The sequence below is a fragment of the Leptinotarsa decemlineata genome, unplaced genomic scaffold (genome assembly GCF_025532065.1).
Source record: "Leptinotarsa decemlineata unplaced genomic scaffold, Ldec_3_MD MMD2_tig00000882_RagTag_RagTag, whole genome shotgun sequence".
Lineage (NCBI taxonomy): Eukaryota > Metazoa > Arthropoda > Insecta > Coleoptera > Chrysomelidae > Leptinotarsa > Leptinotarsa decemlineata.
In genome coordinates this window covers 2093481-2117366 of record NW_027412556.1, presented here as the reverse complement: position 1 = coordinate 2117366, position 23886 = coordinate 2093481, and the positions used below count along the sequence as shown (strand labels likewise).

At 35.9% G+C, this 23886-nt stretch overlaps 1 protein-coding gene across 1 annotated transcript in view; it reads left to right on the top strand.

Annotated features, from left to right (window-relative positions):
• bdg (sodium-dependent transporter bedraggled) overlaps positions 1-23886 on the top strand; it is a 78962-nt gene that overhangs the window by 16113 nt on the left and 38963 nt on the right. Inside the window, 2 exon segments of the mRNA XM_074174779.1 lie at positions 9515-10322; positions 10325-10976. Coding sequence (XP_074030880.1) covers positions 9545-10322; positions 10325-10976 — 1430 coding nt within the window. The 5' untranslated portion in view covers positions 9515-9544.

Genomic DNA, 23886 nt, shown 5'->3' with positions numbered 1-23886 from the left:
AAATATGACCTGTTCCATCTACATAATGTAGCACAAATGACTAATAAATCTATCTATCTATTTTTATTCATGATTCATATAATAATAGATTTGAAGAAAAAATGATAGGCGCAAAAATTCTGCTATTATCCATTATTGTGCAATAGTTTCAAATTGAACAGGATCACAACTGACCCGTGGAATTGGCCTACTGGAGAAACCCAACTTTAACAACTTTTTGAATCGTTATACCTCAAAAATGGTGGCTCGTACGAAAAAAAGCACTGATACATTTTTTGTAGATAATTTTGTAATCTACAATTTTTGTCTGAAATATTTTTATGATAAAACTCACCGTTCTGCTGAAAATCACGAAAAACTCATTTTTTTGACCTTTGACCTCGAATAAAATGTTTTCCGTGAAGGGGATACATGGGGAACTTTCAAATTTTATTTTTGATCATATTTTTAAACAATCTCACTGATTTTCAGCTTGGTGGGAATTTAGGTAGCTTCGAACGTCTAAATTGACCGGACTATAAACGCCAATGGGCGTTCAGATAGAAATAGTCATAAGGAAGAACGTTGTTAAGTATTCGTTTCTAATATTTCCTTAAAATCAATATTAATGACTACATGTGACATTCATAGAACATTTCCTCATCCATTTCCTGTTCATTGCTGAATATTTTAGCAACGAACAGAATCCAGTGAATCACTTCTTAGCCAGACAAGAGAACTGGTGACCTTGTACAAGGCCATATTATATCCAAAGTTTGTGTGGATGAACAGAGAGTATGAGATTGCGAACTTACCACGCGTATACCTTTCATTTTGTTGCCAAGGCTGTTGTAGTCCTTGTTAAATTGTTCGTTCAAACAATTCACCAACTTTTATAACACGCATACGTATCGCAGAGAACCGCAAATATATTTTTTTGGTGTGCCATGACATTGACTTTTACCAGCAACCTTCTTTTTTCTCGAAGAAAGATACCGAGATACCGGATTTGAATGGATAAGCATTATGGGCTCGTATAAATCCTCAAATAAAAATCGCTTGAACAAAGAAAAACGACATGATGAGTTATTGTAATTCTTCACTTTTAAATTAATGTTGGCCATCACCAAGCAATTGCTATAAAAGTATATTTTCAAATACTGATTCAACACAAGATTTGCATCGACCTTTTTTGGGTAATTGTTACCTTCCACAATCTGAAAAATATAAAAATTATAATGGAGAACTTTATACAAGTGTAGAAGGACAAACTTTTTAGTTTACCCCGATAAGTTACTGCGTAAAAATCAAAGTATTTTTCACAAAGAAAAATCTTCTATTTATCAGTAACTTGTCGTATTTAACAATTTTGCCTATCAAAAAAATTATTAAGAAATAATACTTATCTTTTACGTTTCGAAGGCCAAAATCTGCCTCCGTCTTCAGAAATGGATAAAAAAATAGTCGAATATATACGCAGTTATTCCTTTTTTGATAGCTTATTTCTTTACTTCTTCGACAGATGTCAAAGAAGTTTTGAAATATGAAATTATGGATAAAAATGGATAAAAAAAAAATTCGAATATATACGCAGTTATTCCTTTTTTTGATAGCTTATTTCTTTACTTCTTCGACAGATGTCAAAGAAGTTTTGAAATATGAAATTATGTCAATGTTGTTGATTGACAACTGAAACATTCGATGTAATACAAGGTACTCTCCGATATCAGTTTGTTGCCATTTCGCCACTATCCAAACGTAAATAATTCGTCGAAGTAGCAGTTTCGTATACTGCATGCATTATACTGCATAATAATTCCCTGATTAGTTGTATCGGTAAGTTTGTTCTATCTTTCAGGTTCCCAACTTCGGATAGCTTCCTCTGTATGATTTGAAGTGCTTCTTCGACAGGGACGTTAGTGTAGAGGATTTACACGTTGAAACTGATTAGTTGATCTTGCTCTTTGATTAATGGTAGATTATTGGACAAGTTCTGAGTGGCTGAATTTTGAGTAGTCCATACAAGTGAGGGGGCTTACTGTGGTGCGGTGATAGCCATGCTCTATCTTTTTCTGAAAAATAGACTTGTGTTTTTTTAACGTCTTCGTTTTCCTTTCTGAAGCACCTTCTTCTGTTCGTAGAGATCAGTATCCATCACTGCAATAGCGTTTTCCTCTTCTGCAGGTAGGATCTTGATGGTGTTGTCTCTACAAAGCCCGTTCAGGTCTCTTCGTTCTTCAGGGCTGATATTAGATGTTGGAACTGGTTCTAGATCTAGCTGTTCTCTGATTTTCCATCTGAATTCTTCTGCCTCAATAAGGGAGCTGGTGGATTCCACTGCAGTTATTATTTCCAAAGTGGGCACAGATGTTGGTGCAATGGCGAAGTTTAGACCTTTCCTTCAACAAGGATTCCTCTATGTTCGTGAGTGGGCGGGATGACGTTGGCGGCTTGAAATTAGTAGCTTACAGTGGAGTAAAATCGGGGGACCAGGGTGGTTATTCTGTAGAACCTATACTTCAAATCCATCGACCCGGAGAGTTATCAATGAGGAACTGTGGCACCGGTACTACATAAAGAAACGCCCGAAGAAGCCATTATATGGCGAAACACGTGTTGCGTTTTTGTAAAATCGTTTAGTGAAAATCTCACAATACAGTGTTTTTTGAATTAGTTATGGATTTTCATCAAGTATCGGCCAATTCCATCATACATCGTATTGTCAAAAACATCTTTTACATAGAAATGTTTCCCCTGAAAACTGAAGTTTGCTCGTTTCAACTTGAATGCGCTGTATATAATGATTACACATTTGTAGGATTGCCATGAATATGCAATTACTTTGAAAATTACTTCTGGTTATTGCATACTGCAACTGGACTTTGAAATTTCAAACGAAATGAATCAATAGTATTTGTTTGCCTTGAAACACCTTTACCATTTTATCATAATTTCAAACGTGCCCACTCTTATATAAATATTAATTTTCATTGTGTTTCGTGTCGAACTACAAGGAAGTGTACATCCAGAGATGGCCTGGATATCAGGCTTGACTTGTTTACATAAGATACGAGTTTATGCAGTGAAAGACGTGTGTATGTGTGTTGCAATCAAATGTCTATTCTATCTGGACTTGGGAAAATAAATAAAACGGAGTTCTTCGAAAGGTATTGGAACATTTTGGTATATTCTTTATGGGCCAGCGAGAGTTATTAAATTGGTTATTGAATGGGAATATTGTTGTTCTTAGTTTCACTAACTTTTAAAGGATTTTGTGCAAAGACAACTTGTGTTCGAAATAATTAAATTAGCATATTGTTCTTTGTTCAGTATGTGTCATAAATTGCTTATCAGAAACCACTTGTGTCTATTCGTTTATAATACATACTGAACACATTTTCCTTAGAAAGAAAGATACAGGGTGTTTCAAAGAAAATTTGTTTTCCTTGGAATGCAGACATGGACGTACGTTCAAAAACTCGAAGAATACGTTAATTAATGACGTGAAGAAATTCATGCCCTCTTGTTGGCAGCACCTACCCCCAAGTTTCAATTTTATATATTTGAGTGCCTCAGTAAAAGAGGGGGCTCTAATACAAACTCAACTTTTTGAGAAAACATACAATAAATACATTATTATTCATTTCGAAAATGGATATGGGGGTATGACACACTTCCAAGGAGTTCGTGTTGTGGTCCATAGGTGGCAGCACTATCCAGAACCAATAGAAACAAAAAACAACTTTTGTGGCATAGCCCCTTCTCTTATGTAGGCCCTTCTCTTGTATCAGTCATTTCTCAGTGGTCGATTTTATCTGTCTAGACAAACAATCAGTGGCGACTGAAATGAATAAAAAAAGTTTTTGTTCATAAATGCATGAATTCAATCTGAGATGAAATGGTACCACAACTAATATTTTGCACAATTCAATAGTAGAATACCAACAAACCGTGTATTTTGAGATAGGAATAGAACAATATTTTGAAAAATCCCGTTGATATTTTCAGAAATGTTCAGGCAGGATCATATTTAGTACAGACACTTCGAATAGACTGAAGAAAAATATACCGAGAGATTATTGATTTTGAAACCGTTTCGGACTCGTCTAAGGGGTGGTTTATAATCGAAGAAAATTCTCAAGAGTTATGTTAAATCCTTAAAATTGTTTAGCCAGGTTAATATTCGGTATTGGCTTATCGATTAGACCAGGAGTCTCCAAACTTTGAAGTCTTCGGGCCATAATGATTTTTTCAGTTTGTTCCAAGGGCCAATTTCTGCCCTTAACTATATTTCTAGATTAGGATAGTCGCTAAGTACGTGACCTAAGCAAACTTACGCTTTTTTTGCATTTCAATTATTATTGTGTATTGTGACACTTAACGACATCTTGTGGCGAGTAGATTAGTGTTTTTGTTTTACTGTGATTCATTTCAATTATTTGTTAGTTATTAATATGCTTAAACTTAGATACTTGAGTTAAGTTTTCTTTGTCATCATTTCTGTCGTTAAGTTTTACCTTGCAAGTAAATAAAACCGAGTAATTATCATTCTGTGTTTTCTTCTTTCTTCTTCAACTTATCACAGCAATAGTAACAACAATTAGGTAATCATTGGCTGTCGCGGGCCTGATTGATGACAGTAAAACATTGGCTGTCGCGGGCCGGAGTCGTCTAAGGGGTGGTTTATAATTGAAGAAAATTCTCAAGAGTTATGTTAGATCCTCAAAAATGTTAGCCAGGTTAATATTCGGTTTTGACCTATCGAATAGAATGACGAACGATATACTAAGAGATGAATAACTTGAGAGCGGTTTGGGAGCCGTCTTAGCGGTGGTTTATACCTGAAGAAAATTCTAGAAAATTATGTTGAATCCCCAAAAGTGTTTATCCAGGTTAATATTCGGTATTGGTACATCGAATAAACTTAAGAACGATATACTAAGAGATGAATAATTTGACAGCGGTTTGGGAGCAGTCTAAGGGGTGGTTTATACTTATACCAAAAGATAATTATATTGACTGTAAATTCTATTTGGACGAAACTTGGTATGACACTCATGACACAGTTACGAAAGTGTGGACTGATGGTTCGAGAATGTGTACGCTCAAGATGCCTGCGAACAAAATTTGCTAAGAAAGTAATAGAGCCAATTAATAAAGATTAATATAGATTAATATTACCGAAATAGATTAATATTACCGAAAAAGGATTAAAACAATTATTTTGGTTGAAAAATAATATATGGAGATTGCACACTTCCATATTAATGGTGGAAATAAATTCATTATTGATTTAAATGCCGACAGTGTTAGTGAAACAGAGAATATGGAAGAGAAATTATCAGAAGCTTTCGAAGAAAGTTAGTGAACGAAATATTTATTATATATATTATCATATATATTTTTATTATATAAATTATAATAGTTTTGGGATTCTTATGTAACCAGAAATGATTATTGAATAACGAAATTAGTTAGCTCCCTAACCATATTATTGAAGGGGAGCTGTTGGAATTTAAGTTGCACTATATCGTTTACTTGAACTATATCATGGTAAGAAGAATGAAAACTCCTAATCGCAGCCCGCGAAATTTGAAAATTAACCTTATTTTTTTAACAGGTCCAGTTAATTATAATGGATGTTATAAATCTTGAAAGCCTTTCTTAGGGTGTAATTAATCCGCCTCTGGCTGCTCATAAGTTTTCAGAAAGCTTAGGGGAAGCACCACATTCCGTATTTTATGAATGAGTAGTTTCTGTTCATCGTTCACAATCTAATAATATAATTCGGTTATTCACACTCCGTTTCCTCATTAACGTCTCCGCTTAAACGTTGACTAATGAACTAAATCATTAACGAAATCATCCGTAGCAGACAGACTATAACTGTAGGTATTGCAATACTGACCCACTTCTATAACTTATTAGCGATATCATTTTCCGGCATGAGTAATAAGTTTTCGCTATTGTTCTCTTGCAGAATATGTCCCCCATTTTTATGGTTCATTGGCGGGGGCGTGGGCAGCAAAATAATGCAGTATGGGAGTGAAACCATCTGTTCCGGATGCAAGTAAAGGGTGAAGGGAAACCTGGGAAAGATGTGAATATTTGTATCCGCTTCATTTTACAAAGGTTTTGTGTAATTTTGGTCATAATATAACAGATAGGTATTAAGAAAGTCGAAAAAATTCTTGCTACCTGAGAGCTATCATGACGTGCGCTGCCCATACCGTTTTAGTAACATGCAGATAATGTATCGTAAGATTGTTTATGTTAAAATCCGGTCAATCTAGACATTGGAAGTTACATAAATTTACAACAAGTTGCAAACGCGTGTAATTGTTCCAAACATAGTTTAAAATAGTTTTAAAATTCCGAATGATTGCGATGCCTGGAAAAAAATTTATTCGAGGTCAAAGGTCAAAAATCTCGTTTGTTTTTTCGCGATTTTCAGGAAAACGGTGAGTTTTATCATAAAATAACTTGAGATAAAAATTGTAGATCATGAAATTCTCTACAAAAAATGTTTCAATACTTTTTTTTCTTAGAGCCACCGTTTCTGAGATACGACGAGTAAAAAAGTTGTAAAAGTTGTTATCGTCATTATATACACACGTTTCCACACCACCTATGAGTTAGTGTACTTAGCGCGTTCTTTTTAACGTGATTTTCCCAGTAGGTCTATTCCACGTCTGTTGTGATTCTGTCAAATTGAAAACTTGCATAATAAAATATATTAGGGAAGGGTTGGAAATTATAAAAGCGATTGAAATTAAAAAAATGTAAAAATTTATTCATCTGAGTCATAACCTTCAAATACTTCTTCTTGTCGTTCTTTTTCTTGGTCTTCTTCTTCTTGATCTTCTTCTTCTTCTTCTTGATCTTCTTCTTCTTCTTGATCTTCTTCTTCTTCTTCTTGATCTTCTTCTTCTTCTTGATCTTCTTCTTCTTCTTCTTGATCTTCTTCTTCTTCTTGATCTTCTTCTTCTTGATGCATGTTTCCTCGTTGGTATCAAATGAATCCTCCACTATTGGTGATTCAGCATTAGAACATGACTGTCCTTGACAATGTGTACATGCCAGAGAAAACAACTGTCCAACTCTTTTACAACCACATTTAGCGCAGCATCATTTTTTACAGTTGCAAAAAAATGTGTTCAACAGTTTTTCCGGCGCAGGTGGGAGTAAAGTCTGAATAGGTTTCAATGCATTGTCGACCAACTTCCAACCCCAGTCTTCTGTTCAATATTTTTCCTCTACATATTCAATCAAATCCATAATGGATCACTCCTCAAGTTGGTACCATTATTTTAACATGACACTTGACACATTCTGTCTCAAGTTGTCCTTCTTCATAAGATACTTTGACTGAACCACATGGCCTCAATCCAAAAATGTATTTTTTTGGCCTATTTTGTTTTATATAATTCAAATATTACAATGTACAATTCACTTATCTTGATACTTCCTGTTGCCTGACAAGTAAGTAATCTCAAACAATTTTTCCAAATTTCTTAACTTTAAAAAAATTTTACAACTTCAATTTCACTAAATTTCCTTTTCAGCTAGATCACTTACTTTCAGGTGAGCACTGATGATGACGAAAGTTGAAAGCGCTTCGCAAGAATTTTAAAATATTATACATATAATATATATGTATAAAAATATTATACAAAACCTCTTCGATTCATTAATTCAAATAAGTGTATTCAGCTTTTCCAAATCCTCTTCAGAATTGGATAAAGAAACTAGGATTTAAAATTAAAATGACAAACAAAAGTCAATCAATTATGGAAAGTAGAAGAATAGTGGAATTGCGTAACAAATCCTTAGAACAAATAACAAAATATAGACAGGAACGACGGCAGATTTCCTATTTGGACGAAACTTTGTATGACGACATAGTTACGAAATGGTGGACTGATGGTTTAAGAATGTATACCCCTAACATACCTGCAAATAAAGGATCGCGACTAATGATTGTGCATTGCGGAGGAAGTAAAGGATGGGTTCCGAATTCTTTAAAATTATGTGGAAAAAAACTTGAGCACTGCAATGTTGATTATCATGAGAACATGGAAGCTATTTTTTTCGAGGAATGGTTTGAAAACACATTGATCCCAAATTTGGATACGAATAGTGTAATAGTTCTTGACAACGCTTTCTATCATTCGCGACAGCTCATCAAAATACCGAATAAAAATTTGAGAAAAGATGAAGTACAAAGTTTTTTAATGGATAACAATTTGTATTTTGAAGATTACTATACCAAAAACCAACTACTTGAAGTTTTACAGACAAAAACATTTGAAAAAGTGTATGCCCTTGAGAGTATTGCTGGAAAATATGGATAAACCAGACTGAGACTTCCCCCTATTTTTGTGTTTTTAATGCCATCGAGTTGATTTGGGGAAAATTAAAACAAAACATCAGGAGTAAAAATAATTTTCCAAAATTTGATAAGAAGATAATAGAGCTAATTGAAGGAGAAGTATCTAATGTTACCGAAGAAGACTGGCAAAAAAGGATTAAGAAAGTAATTTTGGTTGAAGATTGGAGATTGGGCACTTCCATATTAATGGTAGAAATGAATTCATTATTGATTCAAATGACAACAGTGATAGTGAAACAGAGAATATGGAAGAGGATTTATTATCAGAAGCTTTCGAAGAAAGTAAGTGTTTTTGAAGCGATCGATTGTATAATCAGAAATTATTATTGAATAACGAAATTAGTTAGCTCCCTAACTATATTATTAAAGGGGAGCTATTTGAAGGTAGGGTGTACTATATCGTTCACTTGAACTATACGAAGATGGAGAAAACCAATCTTCTAAGAAGTAGCTCCATCAATTTGCCATTTTGCAAGCAAAATATTTGGATACTACTCATCGATCTTTTTGGACGTTTCACCTTCCACCATCTGAATAAAATAATAATTGTAAACAAATAACTTCTGTTCAAGTTTAAACATCAGTTATGGATATTCTTAATATCATATTCTTTAAAAATTCTCAATGGTTGGTTGTTTGTATTCCTCACCACGATCTACAGTCCTGGATGCTCAATTAACCAAGCAACATGCCTGAATAAGTGCCCATAAATAGAATGAAAGCTAATGAAGTTAACTCTCCTTAAAAACAATAACGTTCGAGCGTGGGTCGCCTTTATTGTCATCATTAAAATATCATAACAAACACACTTATTCGAAACAAACGCCAATCTGCTGTTGATGAACGAAATACACGTTTGTGACTAAGGTGTCACGGATGTCATGACCCTGACCTAATTGAAACTTAGACAGTGGATACGTAATTGTCTTCATAATTAGTGTCATTATTAATATCTGAAAGCACAGTCATTTCTCGAATTCTCAGTTGATAAGAAGTTCATTCGCGATCGCTGGAAACAATTATCTCATGGGTAGAATTGATTGGTGAGAACGGGCAAATCAGGGAAAAGAATATAACCTGGATCTTGTTTAATTCAATTATTCTCTTGGACTCAATTGGTTAATTCAATTCTCTCTATTGCAGGTCATGACCTGAACCCGCACAGAGTGGAAGATGTCTACAGAAAACGACGCTTGCGAAGGGGATCTGATAGATTTTCACGTCAGGTCGCCAATCCTTCCAAGGGCATCTACAGCCTCCCAGCCAGAGACGTCCGACCATCTCCTGGACACGGAACTACCAGTGCTGGAGGAGAAGCTACAAACCGCGGCATATATTGCGCCATCTGTGTCCAGACGACCTAGCGTCGATATCGAAGACATTCTTATATCAATCGATGACGACTATGACTTAGTAGACGCTCCTCAGCAAGAGGACAATAACTCGGAGGCCTTGCCCGTGCTGCATTCGCTGGACGACGGCTTGGACACGTCCCTGAACAACGCCCCCACGAGTGACGGTTCCACACAAGCGCAGCAAGACATAGAAGACTGCCTGCTGGACTTGGACAATTACTTAAAAAGCTTGGACCCCAGCAGCGAAGATGAGTCCAACTCTTCAGGATGTGAGGAACCCTCGAGCGTGGACAGTTCATCGAACCCAACGAATCCGTGTGGCCTTGAGGCGGCTCCAGTGGACGACGAAACTCTACGGAACCGTCTCCGAAGAATCGAGGAGAACTACAGACGTTACCTAGCTTCTGGGTGCGTAAACAGAGGTTACATCGATACCGAACCGGAAAGGGAGCGCAGGCCATCGTCGGCTTGCGAGGTGGCCATCGAAGCGAAGAAGACTTCCCCGGCCCGTGCTACCGTGTCCGTGATCAGGCGGAAACGGCCTTCGTTGCGCGAAGTGACGGACAATTGCGTAAAATCCAGGTGTACTCCGGACCGGAACCCGGACCAGCTGGCGACTCGGACGAAGAGATAGATTGGAGCTGGCTGCAGGATATCGCACGTGACGTGACACTGGAGCGACGCGCGCATGCAACCGGTGACTGCTGTACCGGAACCGTCGTGCTAGAGGCGCCTCGAACGATGCCTGTTCCGAGCAGTTCCTCAGCACCGGCGATGGACGAAGAAGACACCGCTCACAAGAGCACGTGGCTGCGCAGTTCGATGCGCCGCCTGAGGCACGTGAGGTTGCCTAGCGACCAAGCCGATGAAGACAATTCCGCCGCGGATGAGTCTGCGACAGTGACTATTGTTCCGGTAGCGGCGGCTTATGTGGCTACACCGCCTAACGTGGCTACTGTTCCGGCAGCGGCGGTTAGGCCGATGAGCGCACCATCTAGGATACCGACTGTGGGCCGTACGGCCGGGCGTTCCTCACGACCCAGATCGCGTGAATCCGGGCAAAGTGCGGTGTCTCTGGAACCGAGTGGCCGGGCTAGGAGTAGTTCCGCGTCTTCAAGGTCGCGAAGGCCGAGAAGTCTGTCATCCAGTGAATCGAGTATACCTTCTAGTCTGGATTCGACGCCTAGTACTCCTGCTGCGTCTACACAGACTAATCAGGAGCCTGCTGGTCAGGCCACGAACAATGAAAGGTGAGTCTCTGAAATCAGCTTTCATAGAATTTGGATAAATACTGATTGTGAGTGTATTTTCATGCAATAATCCTTTTGAATCTTCAAGAATGACTTCCTAGGGAGCTAGACATCTCTGTAGAAAATGTCTCATAAACTTTGTTTTTGATAATAACTTTGGTTAAAAAATACGTCCTGGAAGTACTGAATTATTTCAAAAGTTCTACAGTTATGATGTGTTTCGATTACAATCAGAGATTGTGAAAGCAGTAGGTAATGGACTCCAATAATTTATTTAATTCTTATAATTCCTTCGTCGTTCTGATATGTCGTTACCAAAATAAACTTCTGTGAAAGTGTAGAACAAAAAGTTCTTCCGCCATCCCACGCATCGTTTGTGTTGGGTCATTCTTCACCAGGGTACAAATTTCTATATCGATTAGTATACAGTGCAATTCCTTAGTGTCCCCTCCTTTAATTTTTTGAACCGGTCAACGGAAAAAATTGAAATTTGGGATAATAAAATAAATGTATGAATACTATATTTTGAAGTAAAATTGACAGATGAAACTTCCAAAATGGCGACTGGACGCCATCTGGAAAAAAAATTTAATGGAAAGGGGGTCACATCATTTTGAAGCTCCTGACGAATACTCCACAACCCTAGAAGTTATTTTTTGTTTATAAAAAATTGGAGTGACACCAACCCTCACGTTTTTTGGGCAAACACATACCCAATTTACAGAAAAAAATTACGTTTGGGCAGGAATATTGGGAAACCATATTGTAGGACCTCTATTTATTGATCAAAATTCAACAGGGGAACTGTATTAGAATATTCTGGAAACTACTGCTGACCCTCTCATCACTGAAATCGTCGAAGCAAATTCTAATGAATTCGATATGGATATTGTATTCCAACAAGATGGAGCACCGCCACATTGCTCCAAACAAGTAAGAAACTATTTGGATACTACTTTTCCCGATCGTTGGATTGGCCGTCGAGGTCCTACAGAATGGCCAGCCCGCTCGCCAGATTTGACACCTTTAGATTTCTTATGGGGCTATTTGAAGCAAAAGGTGTACGAAACTGGACCTGCTTCAATATTGGACATACAGCAGAGAATAATAAATATTTGTAGAGATATTGACGTTACTGTGTTCGAAAATGTTCGGCGTGAAATATCGGCTGTTCATATGTCAAGAAGTTCAAGGCAACCATTTCGAGCATATTCTTACCTCACATTATGTAGTTAAATGTCAATGTAGTCAGGCAATTATTAAAAGTTCTGCCATTTTGTAGTAGTTGAAGATATTAACATTATATTCTAGGGTTGTGAAGCATCTGTCAGGAGCTTCAAAAATATGTGTTACAAGACCCCCTTTCCATTTGATTATTTCCCCAGAAAGCACCCTGTCGCCATCTTGAAAGGTTCATCTGTCAATTTCACTTCAAAATGAAGTATTCATGCTTTAATTTCATTATCCCAAATTTCAATTTTTTCAGTTGATCTGTTCAAAAAATAAAAGGGGGAGGGACATTAAAGAAATGCACTGTATACTATGACACAGTGAAATAAATGTTCATTGAGATATGGAGCTAAAATTACACATAACATTGAAACAGACAAAACTTTGAAAACAACCTAAAAATGGAGTGTAAACTGTGACATAATCATTATACGAAAAGCCATTGATCTCTGCCATGACAGTGGTTTTTGAATAAAAGTTCACAAGCTTTGTGAACAGCAATCTTTCTTAACGTTGGATTTCTTAAATCGATTTGTATATCTATTCTCGAGTCCTATGTGTTAAGTTTCGACCGTTAAATATCCTCAATCAGGTGACAAATGTGAGATATGGAAACCACCGGAGGAAAACCACTCGCACGTGGATTCACCTGGAAGTAATGGACTTTCGGTGTTCGTCGTCAGTCGAATACACTATCAAAAGGTGATTCGATGTTCCGGGTGCTAGCCGTACCTCAAAAAATGAATGGTTATCGCCGCAGCTAAAGGTTAACATTCTTCTTACGTATACAAACAGCGATAGCTATCCTCGGGTGCTTCAGTCATGTTGCGTAAAATAGATTAGCGAATGCAGTCTTCTGTGTTTCCGTTCTAGATTTGTCTTCACTTGCACAACCACTTAGCATAACCGAAGCGTGGCAGGAACCCTTCCCGTGTAATCCGGAACATTTACGAGAGAGATAAGATCTAAAATTTCGTTATGGAGAGGTTTGGTTATGTACGTTTCATATATGTGAATCCTGAAAATGAAATTTGCCGATTACCCGAATTCCATAGCAGATAAGATCGTTTCTTTATACCGATTGCGAATGATTTCAAAACGAGGTTTTTTCAAAACATGAGGTGAATTTTAATTTTTCTCAAAAAATATTCATTTATTCATCCTGAATCGTCACCAAACGCCGTCCATTCATGGGTATCTTCAATCTTGGGAACAGGGAAAAGTCGCAGAGGGCCAAATCGGGTGAATTCGGTGGCTGAGACATGATTGCGGTGTTTTTTTTTTTGGCCAAAAAATTATGAACAAGCAATGACGAGTGAATAAGTGCATTATCGTGAGGCCAAAGCCATGAATGTTTTTTCCAACAATACCGGACATTTTCTTCGTATTGCTTCTCGCAAGCGGCCTATAAACATATTTTTTAACAAATGGCTCAACAACTTTAGTTGTTGACCCATTTGTCAGGTTTCGAATAAAAAAAAAACGTTAACTTCAAGACCTCGAGTTCGTCAACCGAGCTGAATCTCAGACTGGATCGATATGATTCAGATCTGATCTGTGCTGTGGCCATTTCATCTGGGAAATGTTATATTAGATCAGATTGATAGGAGAGCTGGAATGCGGTCTGTTTCACTGCTTCTCGGTTATCAGAGCTCTTTACAGGTATCTAGCCTGATCTGTTTGATGATACTCCGAAGCCTTGAGATTGCCTCCTTCATATAGCCAAACACATTACATTAAGAGGCTCAAGTTGAAATGGACCTAAATTGATCTTGTGGTAGGTAGGTAAATACCGTTTTTTTGAACTTCAACGCCGTGTATCTCAGAAACGAAGCAACTCCGGAATATGTTCATAGGAACTTTTTTCTTAAAATGACCTAATGAATCATTCTCTGAAGTTTCGTACCGTAACTAGGAAACACCCTGTATATAAAGGAGGAAGTGGTAACCATACAAATTTTTCAAAAGCTCCAAAAATGAGTTTTCAACATACACACCACAATACGTTTTTATGTCAGAAAAAGGGGCGGCCCTTCTCATAATATCAATCATTATGATACTGCACTAAGGCGAAGTAGAAAACTCTGAATACTATTCATTCTATTCAATTTTCTAATTCACTATTTCATTCAGGTTGAAGAGTCTGATTTCAACACTGTTTCGAGATGAAATAATAATAGTTTTGTTGAATTCCGACTCTTATGTCTGAATATGCCTTCATACTTATCTATTAATGAAGTATGGTACGCAGTGGAAATTGAATATCCTACAGTTGGACCTAAACCAACCTTCACAAAGCGATCATAAATGAGTAGAACTACAGTACAAACCATGAATGATTTGTTTCCAAAAACAAACATGCCAATTTAAATGATATTTTGAACGCTTTAATGAGTTGATATCAGTAGGTACCTTTTTTTGTATAGAAAACGAGTGTGTTTTAGCTTATCACTTTTACTTTGAATTTTCTGGTTTGGTAAGCTGACTTTGAAATCGTACAAATATTTTCGTGGCGACTCGTTCCAATAAAGGGTAAGTGATCTAATATTTACATTGAATATTTGCATCATTCATAAAAATTGTAATATTCTTCTACCAAGTTGAGATCTGCATATCCTTTGGGAGTTTCAGTCTTTCGCTTTAAATATTTTTAAGTACCTGTGATTTTTGGAAACTGAAAATATTTTATTAGAGCATCAATTTTGTTCTCCTCGGTATTCAGTAACTGGTTCAGATATGAATTTTCGATTTACTGTTTAGAATCTTTGGTGTAGTAATGCATATTACTGGAGTTTTTTCCCAACACCAAATCGTTATTTCAACACTTCGACACGTGTTTCGATCACCAAGTGATCATCTTCAAGAGGAAGATCAAACTCATATAAAAAGATCAAACTTATATGAAATATATTTATTTTTAGAATTTTTCAATTCCTCATTTGTCATGATTCAGTTCATCACCTTGATCTGCTTTTGGAAATCTACTTTATAAGTCTAGGCGCCCGGTCGAATTGTTGAGGTTAAGTAGAGAAACAATAAAATTATTTCTAGTTAAGTCTGGAAACAATTGAACTTCGCCTTTTATCATCGTCAAGTTTTGTTTCATGATATATACATTATGAATGTTTTCTTGATGATAATAAAAACGATCATTATTTTTTGCCACGAAGGTTAAGCTGGTTGAGCCCTGTCCTCGAACACCCGACACATTCGGGTGGGTGTTTCGGAGACAGGTTATTAAAAAACTCTTTACATGGTTACGATATTAATTCATGTCATGCCATTACCTGGGAAATTGTGTACAGGTCCTGATGGAATTCCGCTATTCCTAATCAAAAAATGTATTTTTACCCTGGTCAAACCAATTCACATGATATTCAATATTTCCTTGAAATCGTCGATCTTTCCAGATTATTGGAAAAACAGTTTTTTGAAACCTATTTATAAAAGTGGATCACATAATGATATAAAAAATTATCGAGCAGTCTGTAATCAATCAGAATTACCCAAATTGTTAGACAGCCTAATTACAAAAAACCTAACATGGGATTCTAGTCATATAATCATTAATCAACAACATGGATTCAGTAGTGGTAGATCTACTAGCACAAATCTGCTAATTTATCAACACTGTATAATAAACGCCTTCGAAAATAGACACCAGGTGGATTCTATTTACACAGATTTTTCAAAGGCATTTGACCGAGTAAACCACAATTTGTTGTTCTCAGCCTCAATACCGAAAGCGAAAAAATATATATTGTTTTCGACACCTTCTGTTTAGTTGTGTAATCAAAATATTTTTTACTCTTCAACATAGGTGCAATGTTTGTGTTATCGTCTGACATATTTACGAATATAAACAGCGGGTTAACCACCGTGAAAACGGGTTTGTTTTTACATTTTTTCCATTCAGAATTTGTGCGTGGTCAACAGTGATCAGTTAGAGATACTGCAACCGGGATGTGGGCATTTAGGTCTTTACAATTTTCTTATAGTGCCTACACCAATGATTTTGTGGGAAGAGGACGTACATTGATTTTGGAAAGTGAACCCGTGAGAGATTCCAGGTACTGCTTATGTTACCTCCATAAAGTTAGCAAGGCAACTTGAAGTAAAATTATTGAAATATACTTTTTTAATTGTCGAGAATTTGTCGTGAAAGAAAAATAATTGTCGCGCGTCTCCTTTTTTTATAAGGGGTAACCCTGGTAACTTGATATAAAGTTACCACAGCACCTGTAGTAGTTAATATAACTAACAATTGTATCTCTTTCGACGATCGTTTATAAATAAAGATCAATCAAAAACAAAAGTATTGTTCAATTGTCGAAACGGCAGAATTGATATATCGTATGTAGGTATATTAAAGAAAAATTATATTGTAGTAATTCACCTGTTTCCAAAACAATCTCGCAACATTCTTTTTATGCCAGTGAAATTATGTGCTGGTGCTCCATCCTGCTGAAAATAGATGATCTGACGCCCGACAATAAAACGGCACCTACCATACTGCCCAGACCTTTCGCCAACAAACTATCATCTTTTCAAGCACTTCGATAACTTTATTACCGTTAAAACCTTCGCCAATCAGAACTAGGTAAAAACGCCCTTCATCAACTTCATCGAATCTCGAGCAAACACTTTTTATACTGACGGAATTAATCGACTGTGGCATTAGCCGGGGAAATAGTTGTTATTCGGCAGGCATTTACCAGAACCTACTATGTAGGTACATTGGGAGAGATGAATATTTTTAGATATCATGGGATGCTTATCAGAATTTTGAAATATCTGACTGTGCTATTAGCTATTCGGAAATATAGGTTATGTTTTCACAATTCTAACAGTGTTGAATAGAATTCAACTAATGCAGTATGTCATTTCGATTTTTCTAAGCAAAAGTATTTTTCGTAAGCTTCAGAATGATGTGCCATTCACAAGTGGTCATTCGAAATTTTTACGTGCTAGTTGTTCTGGCCATTAAGTAAATTATCTAGTTGCTAAATATCAGATTCAAAGTTAGATTCCGTTGAGAAACCCTGTGATTATGATCATATACGGTCGATCACAATCTCCTAGTTGAGAAACTCTATCACATTGGTGTTAGAGGGACGCCACTAAATTGGCTCACATCGTATCTCGAAAATCGACAACAAGTATTGATACTGGGTAGTGCAAAATCGGAAGAGAAAACTGTAAATGCAGGGGTACCGCAAGGATCGCTACTGGGTCCAGTACTGTTCACTATTTTTGTCAATGATATCACCTCAACATGCAAACAAGCGCACAAAATAATGTATGCAGACGATACAACTATGATAGTGAGAGAAAACAACTTAGCAAAAACAGTGGAAACTGCCAACACCGTTGCAAACCAATTTCACACATGGTGTACCAGTACGGGCTTGTGTGTGAACAGAGAAAAATCATATTTTATCTCATTCATTCCAAAAAACATCAATAATACGTTCTGTTCCCTGATTAGAATTGATGGCAAAAGTATTGAACAGGCCACATCAACGAAGTTTCTAGGTATTACCTTGGACCATAAACTAAGCTGGAAAAACCATATTAAACAGCTTATGTAATAAACTGAGTAAAAACTGCTTTGTACTAAGGCAATTGAAGAATACAGTGGTAATGGACGTGCTGTTATTGGTTTACTATGGTTTGATACAGTCAAATATATCCTATGGGTTGATATTTTGGGGAGGCTCAACTCAAATAGAAAAAGTATTTCTACAGCAAAAGAAAATTATTAGATGCATAAAATGGGTACATCAAAGAATATCATGCAAAGAAATATTTACTGAATTATCTATTCTAACTGTGCCATCATTGTACATATTTCAAACTATTTTAAACGTAAAAAAAAACAATTGGAAGTACTACCTACAAATAGTGCTCACCATAACTATAATAAACGAAGTGCAGGGAATTTGCAGCAGCCGTTTTCGAGACTTGCCATTGGTCAATGCTCTCACATATACAAAGGCATCGTATTTTATAATTATTTCAAGAACAAATATGGCAGTGAAAAAAAATTTCAATGATTTTAAAAACTTTTAAATCTCTTTTAAGTAAGTTCTTGCTGAGAAAAGCATTCTATTCTGTGAAGGCATTTTTAAATGACTGAATATGACCTTTTTTAACAAATTTTAGCGTTGAAAGTAGATTGTGTATGTAGAATAGTCTTATAAATAGGTATATATTTTGATTTTAGTTGACTAGTCTAATGAAGTGGTAACATTTGTGTACCAAATTATTTTGTAACATATTATGTTCTGCTTTTACAGATGATTAAATTCTATTATATTCTATTCTATTCTATTCTATTCATGTTTTGATAACATTGAATGCTATCGATTAGAAATTTTTTGCCATTGTATTCATGATGACAAAAAGGTTCGACTGAACGAACCTGATGAGTCTTCAGGAAAATAAAACGTTTTGGATTTTTTTAGTAACCGTTTCTGGACAATCTTTCGTGTGTTGCTTCGCATAAAAAAATGTGTTTTATTTTCGAGATTGAAAAGTTGTTCGAATGAAGTTGCTGGTCTCCCTAAATCAAATGTGTCACGGTGAATGACCAAATTACAATCACCTCTTTGATTATGGATGTTATAAAAACAACAACTCATTAGTGAACCTCCGAATTTGCGAAATAACAAGGAGAAAGGCAACTATGGAATTAATTTTTCGTTGCAATCGACATTTCCGAAACGATTGAATTCATTCGAATCTGTTGCCGTCTCTTAAAATAACGTACATCCGAAGCTATTGAGCCTAGAATCTTGAAATATGCAGGTAGGTTCTTTGTATAGCGTAAATAAGCATCAAGAAAGGAAATCAGGAATTTCTCCACCCCCAAGGGTAAAAATAGGAGTTCAAAGTTATTGAATTTCGTCAGTTTTGAAGTTGGAAACCTGAAGTTTTGGGTTGATGTGACAACCCAAATTCTAAGCAGACGAAGCCCCGGAAACAACTAGTCATCCATAAATTTATTGAGAAGTAAAAATTCAAAAAACTTTTTTCCATGATACAATTTGTTGACATTGTTGAAATGACATATTTTTCCGAGGATTACTCGCAATATTTAACTTGAGAGATAAATAGTTGACAAACGTCATTATATAAACAAGATCATGAGATAGCAGTGAAAAATAATATGAAATGAGTTCGTTTATCCTTGGCCAGATATGATGTTTACCGGGGTATAACTGTGAAAATATTTTATAGCTATTGACGCTCCCTAAACTTACTTCCTGCTCCAGCTTAATTCGATATATTGTTTTCATTCATTGTCATCATTAACCTGTAATGTGGGTCTGGCCCCTCTGGACTTCAATTAAATTATCAATTCTTGAAATTAAATCCATTAAAATTACGAAACAAACACAAATCATCATTCATATCCTGAAGAGTCTTATTCCGAAACATCGATGTCCGCCATTAAGGATGACAGTGTTCCACGTTAGTAATAATAATAATGATAATTATCATCTGTCCGCTTCAATATGAACAGGATAGTAATGTATGTACCGTAGTTTGAAAATCAAGTTATTACTATGATTCCCATCTATAAATGGTCACTCTGTATGGTACGAAATACAAGTAGATTCATTCATTTCGTCAGTTCACTTTCGCCTGTTTCTTTGTCTTCGTTTTGTGATTCACCATATCCGGCATTCAGCAAAATACACATATGAATGAATTACGAAATATTTCACGGTTGTCACGAAATCAATTTTCTCAACATTATGACAAATTTTTGAGCTCTACTAACCTAGAAACACCGGACACCCTACAGGGGTAACAAACTTTCTAATATAAATATATTGCTGAAATAAAGATTGTATTACTTGGATGATTGTTCACATTGCAAAAATTGGAGTCGATACAAAATAGAAATAGTAGGAAATACTCTTTTGGAGACAGTTTTGTGGGGGAGTCTATATTTTTTATTGTTTTTTTCTATGTATAATCTTTATTATCTGAAAAATATACTGTTTGTAAAAATTTCCATACTACGACCATCCATGATTAAAATACCCCAACTTATTTATTAACGAGTTGGACCTATGGTTGCTTTGAAGAAAACTATTCATATTTTGGATAATTCTTTTGGGCTAGCAACATATTTTGCTGTCTGTCTATAGTTTCGTTCCTTGTCTGTATATCCTCGATAAAAAATAATGTCAATTTGTAATTTCGACAAATATGGAGTCAATAAAACTTGAGCTTTTGATGGAGATTGTCTGTAATTTTCTTGAATATAGTGAACATTGTGGAAAATAAAGTCGAAAGAATCTTTTTTTAAATTATTCATTTTGCCTTGATTAGCATACTTTCAAAAAAGTTGCCTATTTTTTCCTATTTCCAGTAGTACGGGAATTATTACTATACAGTGTGTCCAAGAAAAGAAGAGCTATCGTGGAACAATCGGAAACCGTATGAAATATAAATCAAGGAAATTCTGATTATGTGTCATACATAAATGAAATTGGAACGTCTTTTTTCTTATTCCTATTCTATATGAAAAGTAAAATTGGTGCTTGTTTTTTGAATATGAAACGTTTGCTTGAAAATCACTATACCTATAGCTTGAAAAGTGGCAAAGAGAAGGTGTTTCTGATTTTTCCATGCTGATTCTTTTTATCTTGGATAGACAGTATATCCGAAATTATTAAAATCGATTTCTTTTCGGTCGATAATATAAAAAATATTCAAGAGAGCAGATTTTTTATTATTGTTACTATTATCATTAATCGCCAGCAAATTTCTCCGGAGCACACGCCAAATACTTGATATTTATAGGCAAATATCGGATACGCTATATTATTGCATTATTTTTTTAATAAAATACAGTTATCGAAAATATAACCTACCGTAATTCAGCATTGAAATTTAAAAACTCTCCAAAAGGCAAATTCACAACTTTATTCACATCTCGTTGAAGCTATATCTCTCATATTTTCCGAGATCCTAATGGTGAGGATCGAATTTGAAACAACCTGTATAATATTCTTCCTGATACCGGAAAAGTATCGAAAACTGATACAGAATAAACACGACTTATCTCATAGATATCGATATTTCTGACACTTCCATAAAAAATCTCTTCCATGCCAGCTGTTACGTTACAACTACTAGAATTTCATTAAAACGTATGCTACTCTCCAATGGCTTTAATTAACGGAACTATCATTGGACTATCGTCGTAAAGACGGCATGATGTTCAGACGAGACGCTATAAAATTGCTGTGGATCACCTGAGTTTATCGATTGAACTTACGGTCGATATCAGGTAGGTAATAATGACTTGTTTACCCATGCATTCACATTATGGTTCACATATGGGTTCAATCTTCTTGATGAAATAACTGGGTTTCAAACGAGATACCGGTGCCAGGAAGTACAGGGTACACCCAAAATATGCGTTTCATTGGACAACATACAGGCACACTGGCGAACGCTCCATGAAACCATTTATTGCCTGTCTGTATGTTTCTCATGAGATATTGCCAACTTTTAAATTTCCACGGATCACCCTTTATGTTATTGTCACAAAAGTAACTTGCAACTGCATCGAATTACACAAAATACTCAAAACTAGATAAAATGAAAACAACAAATAAAATACGAAAATCGAAACATCGATCAGTGGTCAGAGTAGCCCTCATATATAGGGTGAAACTTGAGTTATCTCTTTAGTTCCTTGTTATATTTTGTGAAAGAGAGAATGAATTAAAAGCGGTTTTGCACTAATTGCTCGAAACATATTACGCCGATTATGGTCGAACTTAGTACGCCCGATAGCAGTAATAAAGGACTGCTTTCGATGCAATGAGATTTGACATAGTTATTTCATGTTTGCTATCAGTATCTGATCAAACAATTGTAATAACACCTTTCTGGTTTCGCGTGTTTTTGTTCATCGTTCTCAGTTCTAAAGGAAAAAAATAATAAGTTATTATCTGCACACCCGTGAGCCATGAAACAGACTAAAAGCAAAGTTTACCGAATACTACTATAGTATTCTGTAGTCTTTGCTAAAAGTGAAGCTGAAGTACCTATCACACTGATGGTGGGAACTTTTAATAATACTTACTCCTTTGCCAAGATTTTTGTTCGTAGAATGTCACTGAATGTTGATTTTTGCCTCATTTGCCGTGAAATAGTTTCAGGGGCTAAGCATCACTTCATTGAATGATTATGAAGGACGCCTAATTAGCTCAAATGCAGTTCATTTATGGACTTCAAGAACAATAGATAATTTTTATTAGTTCTTTGGTACCAAGGCACTTAAGGGTGTAGAACTTGTCAAATCGTCAAAACAAAAACATTACATATTGAGAGACATGACATACACACATACAATATAATATAAAATCTAAGAAAAAAGTAAAATGCAAATAAAAGCATACAAACACAAATCGATGAAAAATTCAAAATCTCTCTGTGAAATATTTTTCTACCGAATAATATGCCTTTGATAGAAGTATGATTTTCAGTTTTTTCTTCATCTTTCTGAGGGGTGAGCTTTTGATGTAAACAGGTATTTTTTTATACTCGGATAAACTAATAATAGAAAAAGGAACATTTTTATGTATAATAGTAAAACATGGCATTTAATTCGGAAAACTGAGGAAATATTTACCTTATCCATTGAAGAAAAATGTTTGCTGAACTTTCCGAGTACCACCCCATCATCCCGAGTAGAGAGAACTGGATTATTATTTGTCTTATCCTTTGTTTACCATTTAAAAATTTATTTCCGATAGCCTGTTTCATTCTGAACAAAAAATGTCTCTTGAGTTTTTTGACCAAAATAAACCAGTTCGCAGCAAAAAATTATTTTACGAACAACTACAGAGATACATCGTCATAAATGCGAAATCATACTAAATGTTCAAATGTCTACTTTCAGACATTACGCATGCGTCTAGACGTCGGCGCATTGAGTCACGTATTCGCTCAAATATTCCTGGAGTCTCTTTGATTACCCTGCACGCATCCATGATGTGGTTTCTTAAGTCCTCTACATCGCGAACAGGAGTACGATAAACCAAATGCTGTAAATGGCCCCAAATAAAGAAATCGAGAGGATTGAGATCCGGGGATTGAGCGGGCCAGTTCTGTGGTCCTCCTCGACCTATTCACTAATTTGCATTTGTTTCAGTTAAATGCTGACGTGCTACTTAACTAAAATGGGCGGGATCCCCATCATGCATAAAAAACATATCCCTTCTGACGCCCAAAGGAACTTCCTCCAGCAGTACTGGATGCACTTCTCTTAAAAATTGAACGTATGCCTCACCGTTTAATCGAGGAGGTAGAAAATGAGGCCCAATTAAATCATCCCCAATAACTCCGAGCCACACGTTAAGAGAAAACTGTTCTTGATTGGTAGTTTCGACAATAGCGTTAGGTTTTCAGTTTTCATCAGCCCATATGTGGTAATTATGAAAATAATGATCTTGTCCCGAGAAAACTACATTCGTCGTGAATTATAAATCATCCGTTTTCAAACAATCTCCAAATTTCCATTCCAATTGCAAAATCAAAGCGGCTCTAAAAATCGGTAACAATGCCTTACTCGTTCAAGATGGTAAGGGTATTAGATTTGTTCCTTTAAAATTCAAATTCAACCCCAATACAACATTATCAACATTTA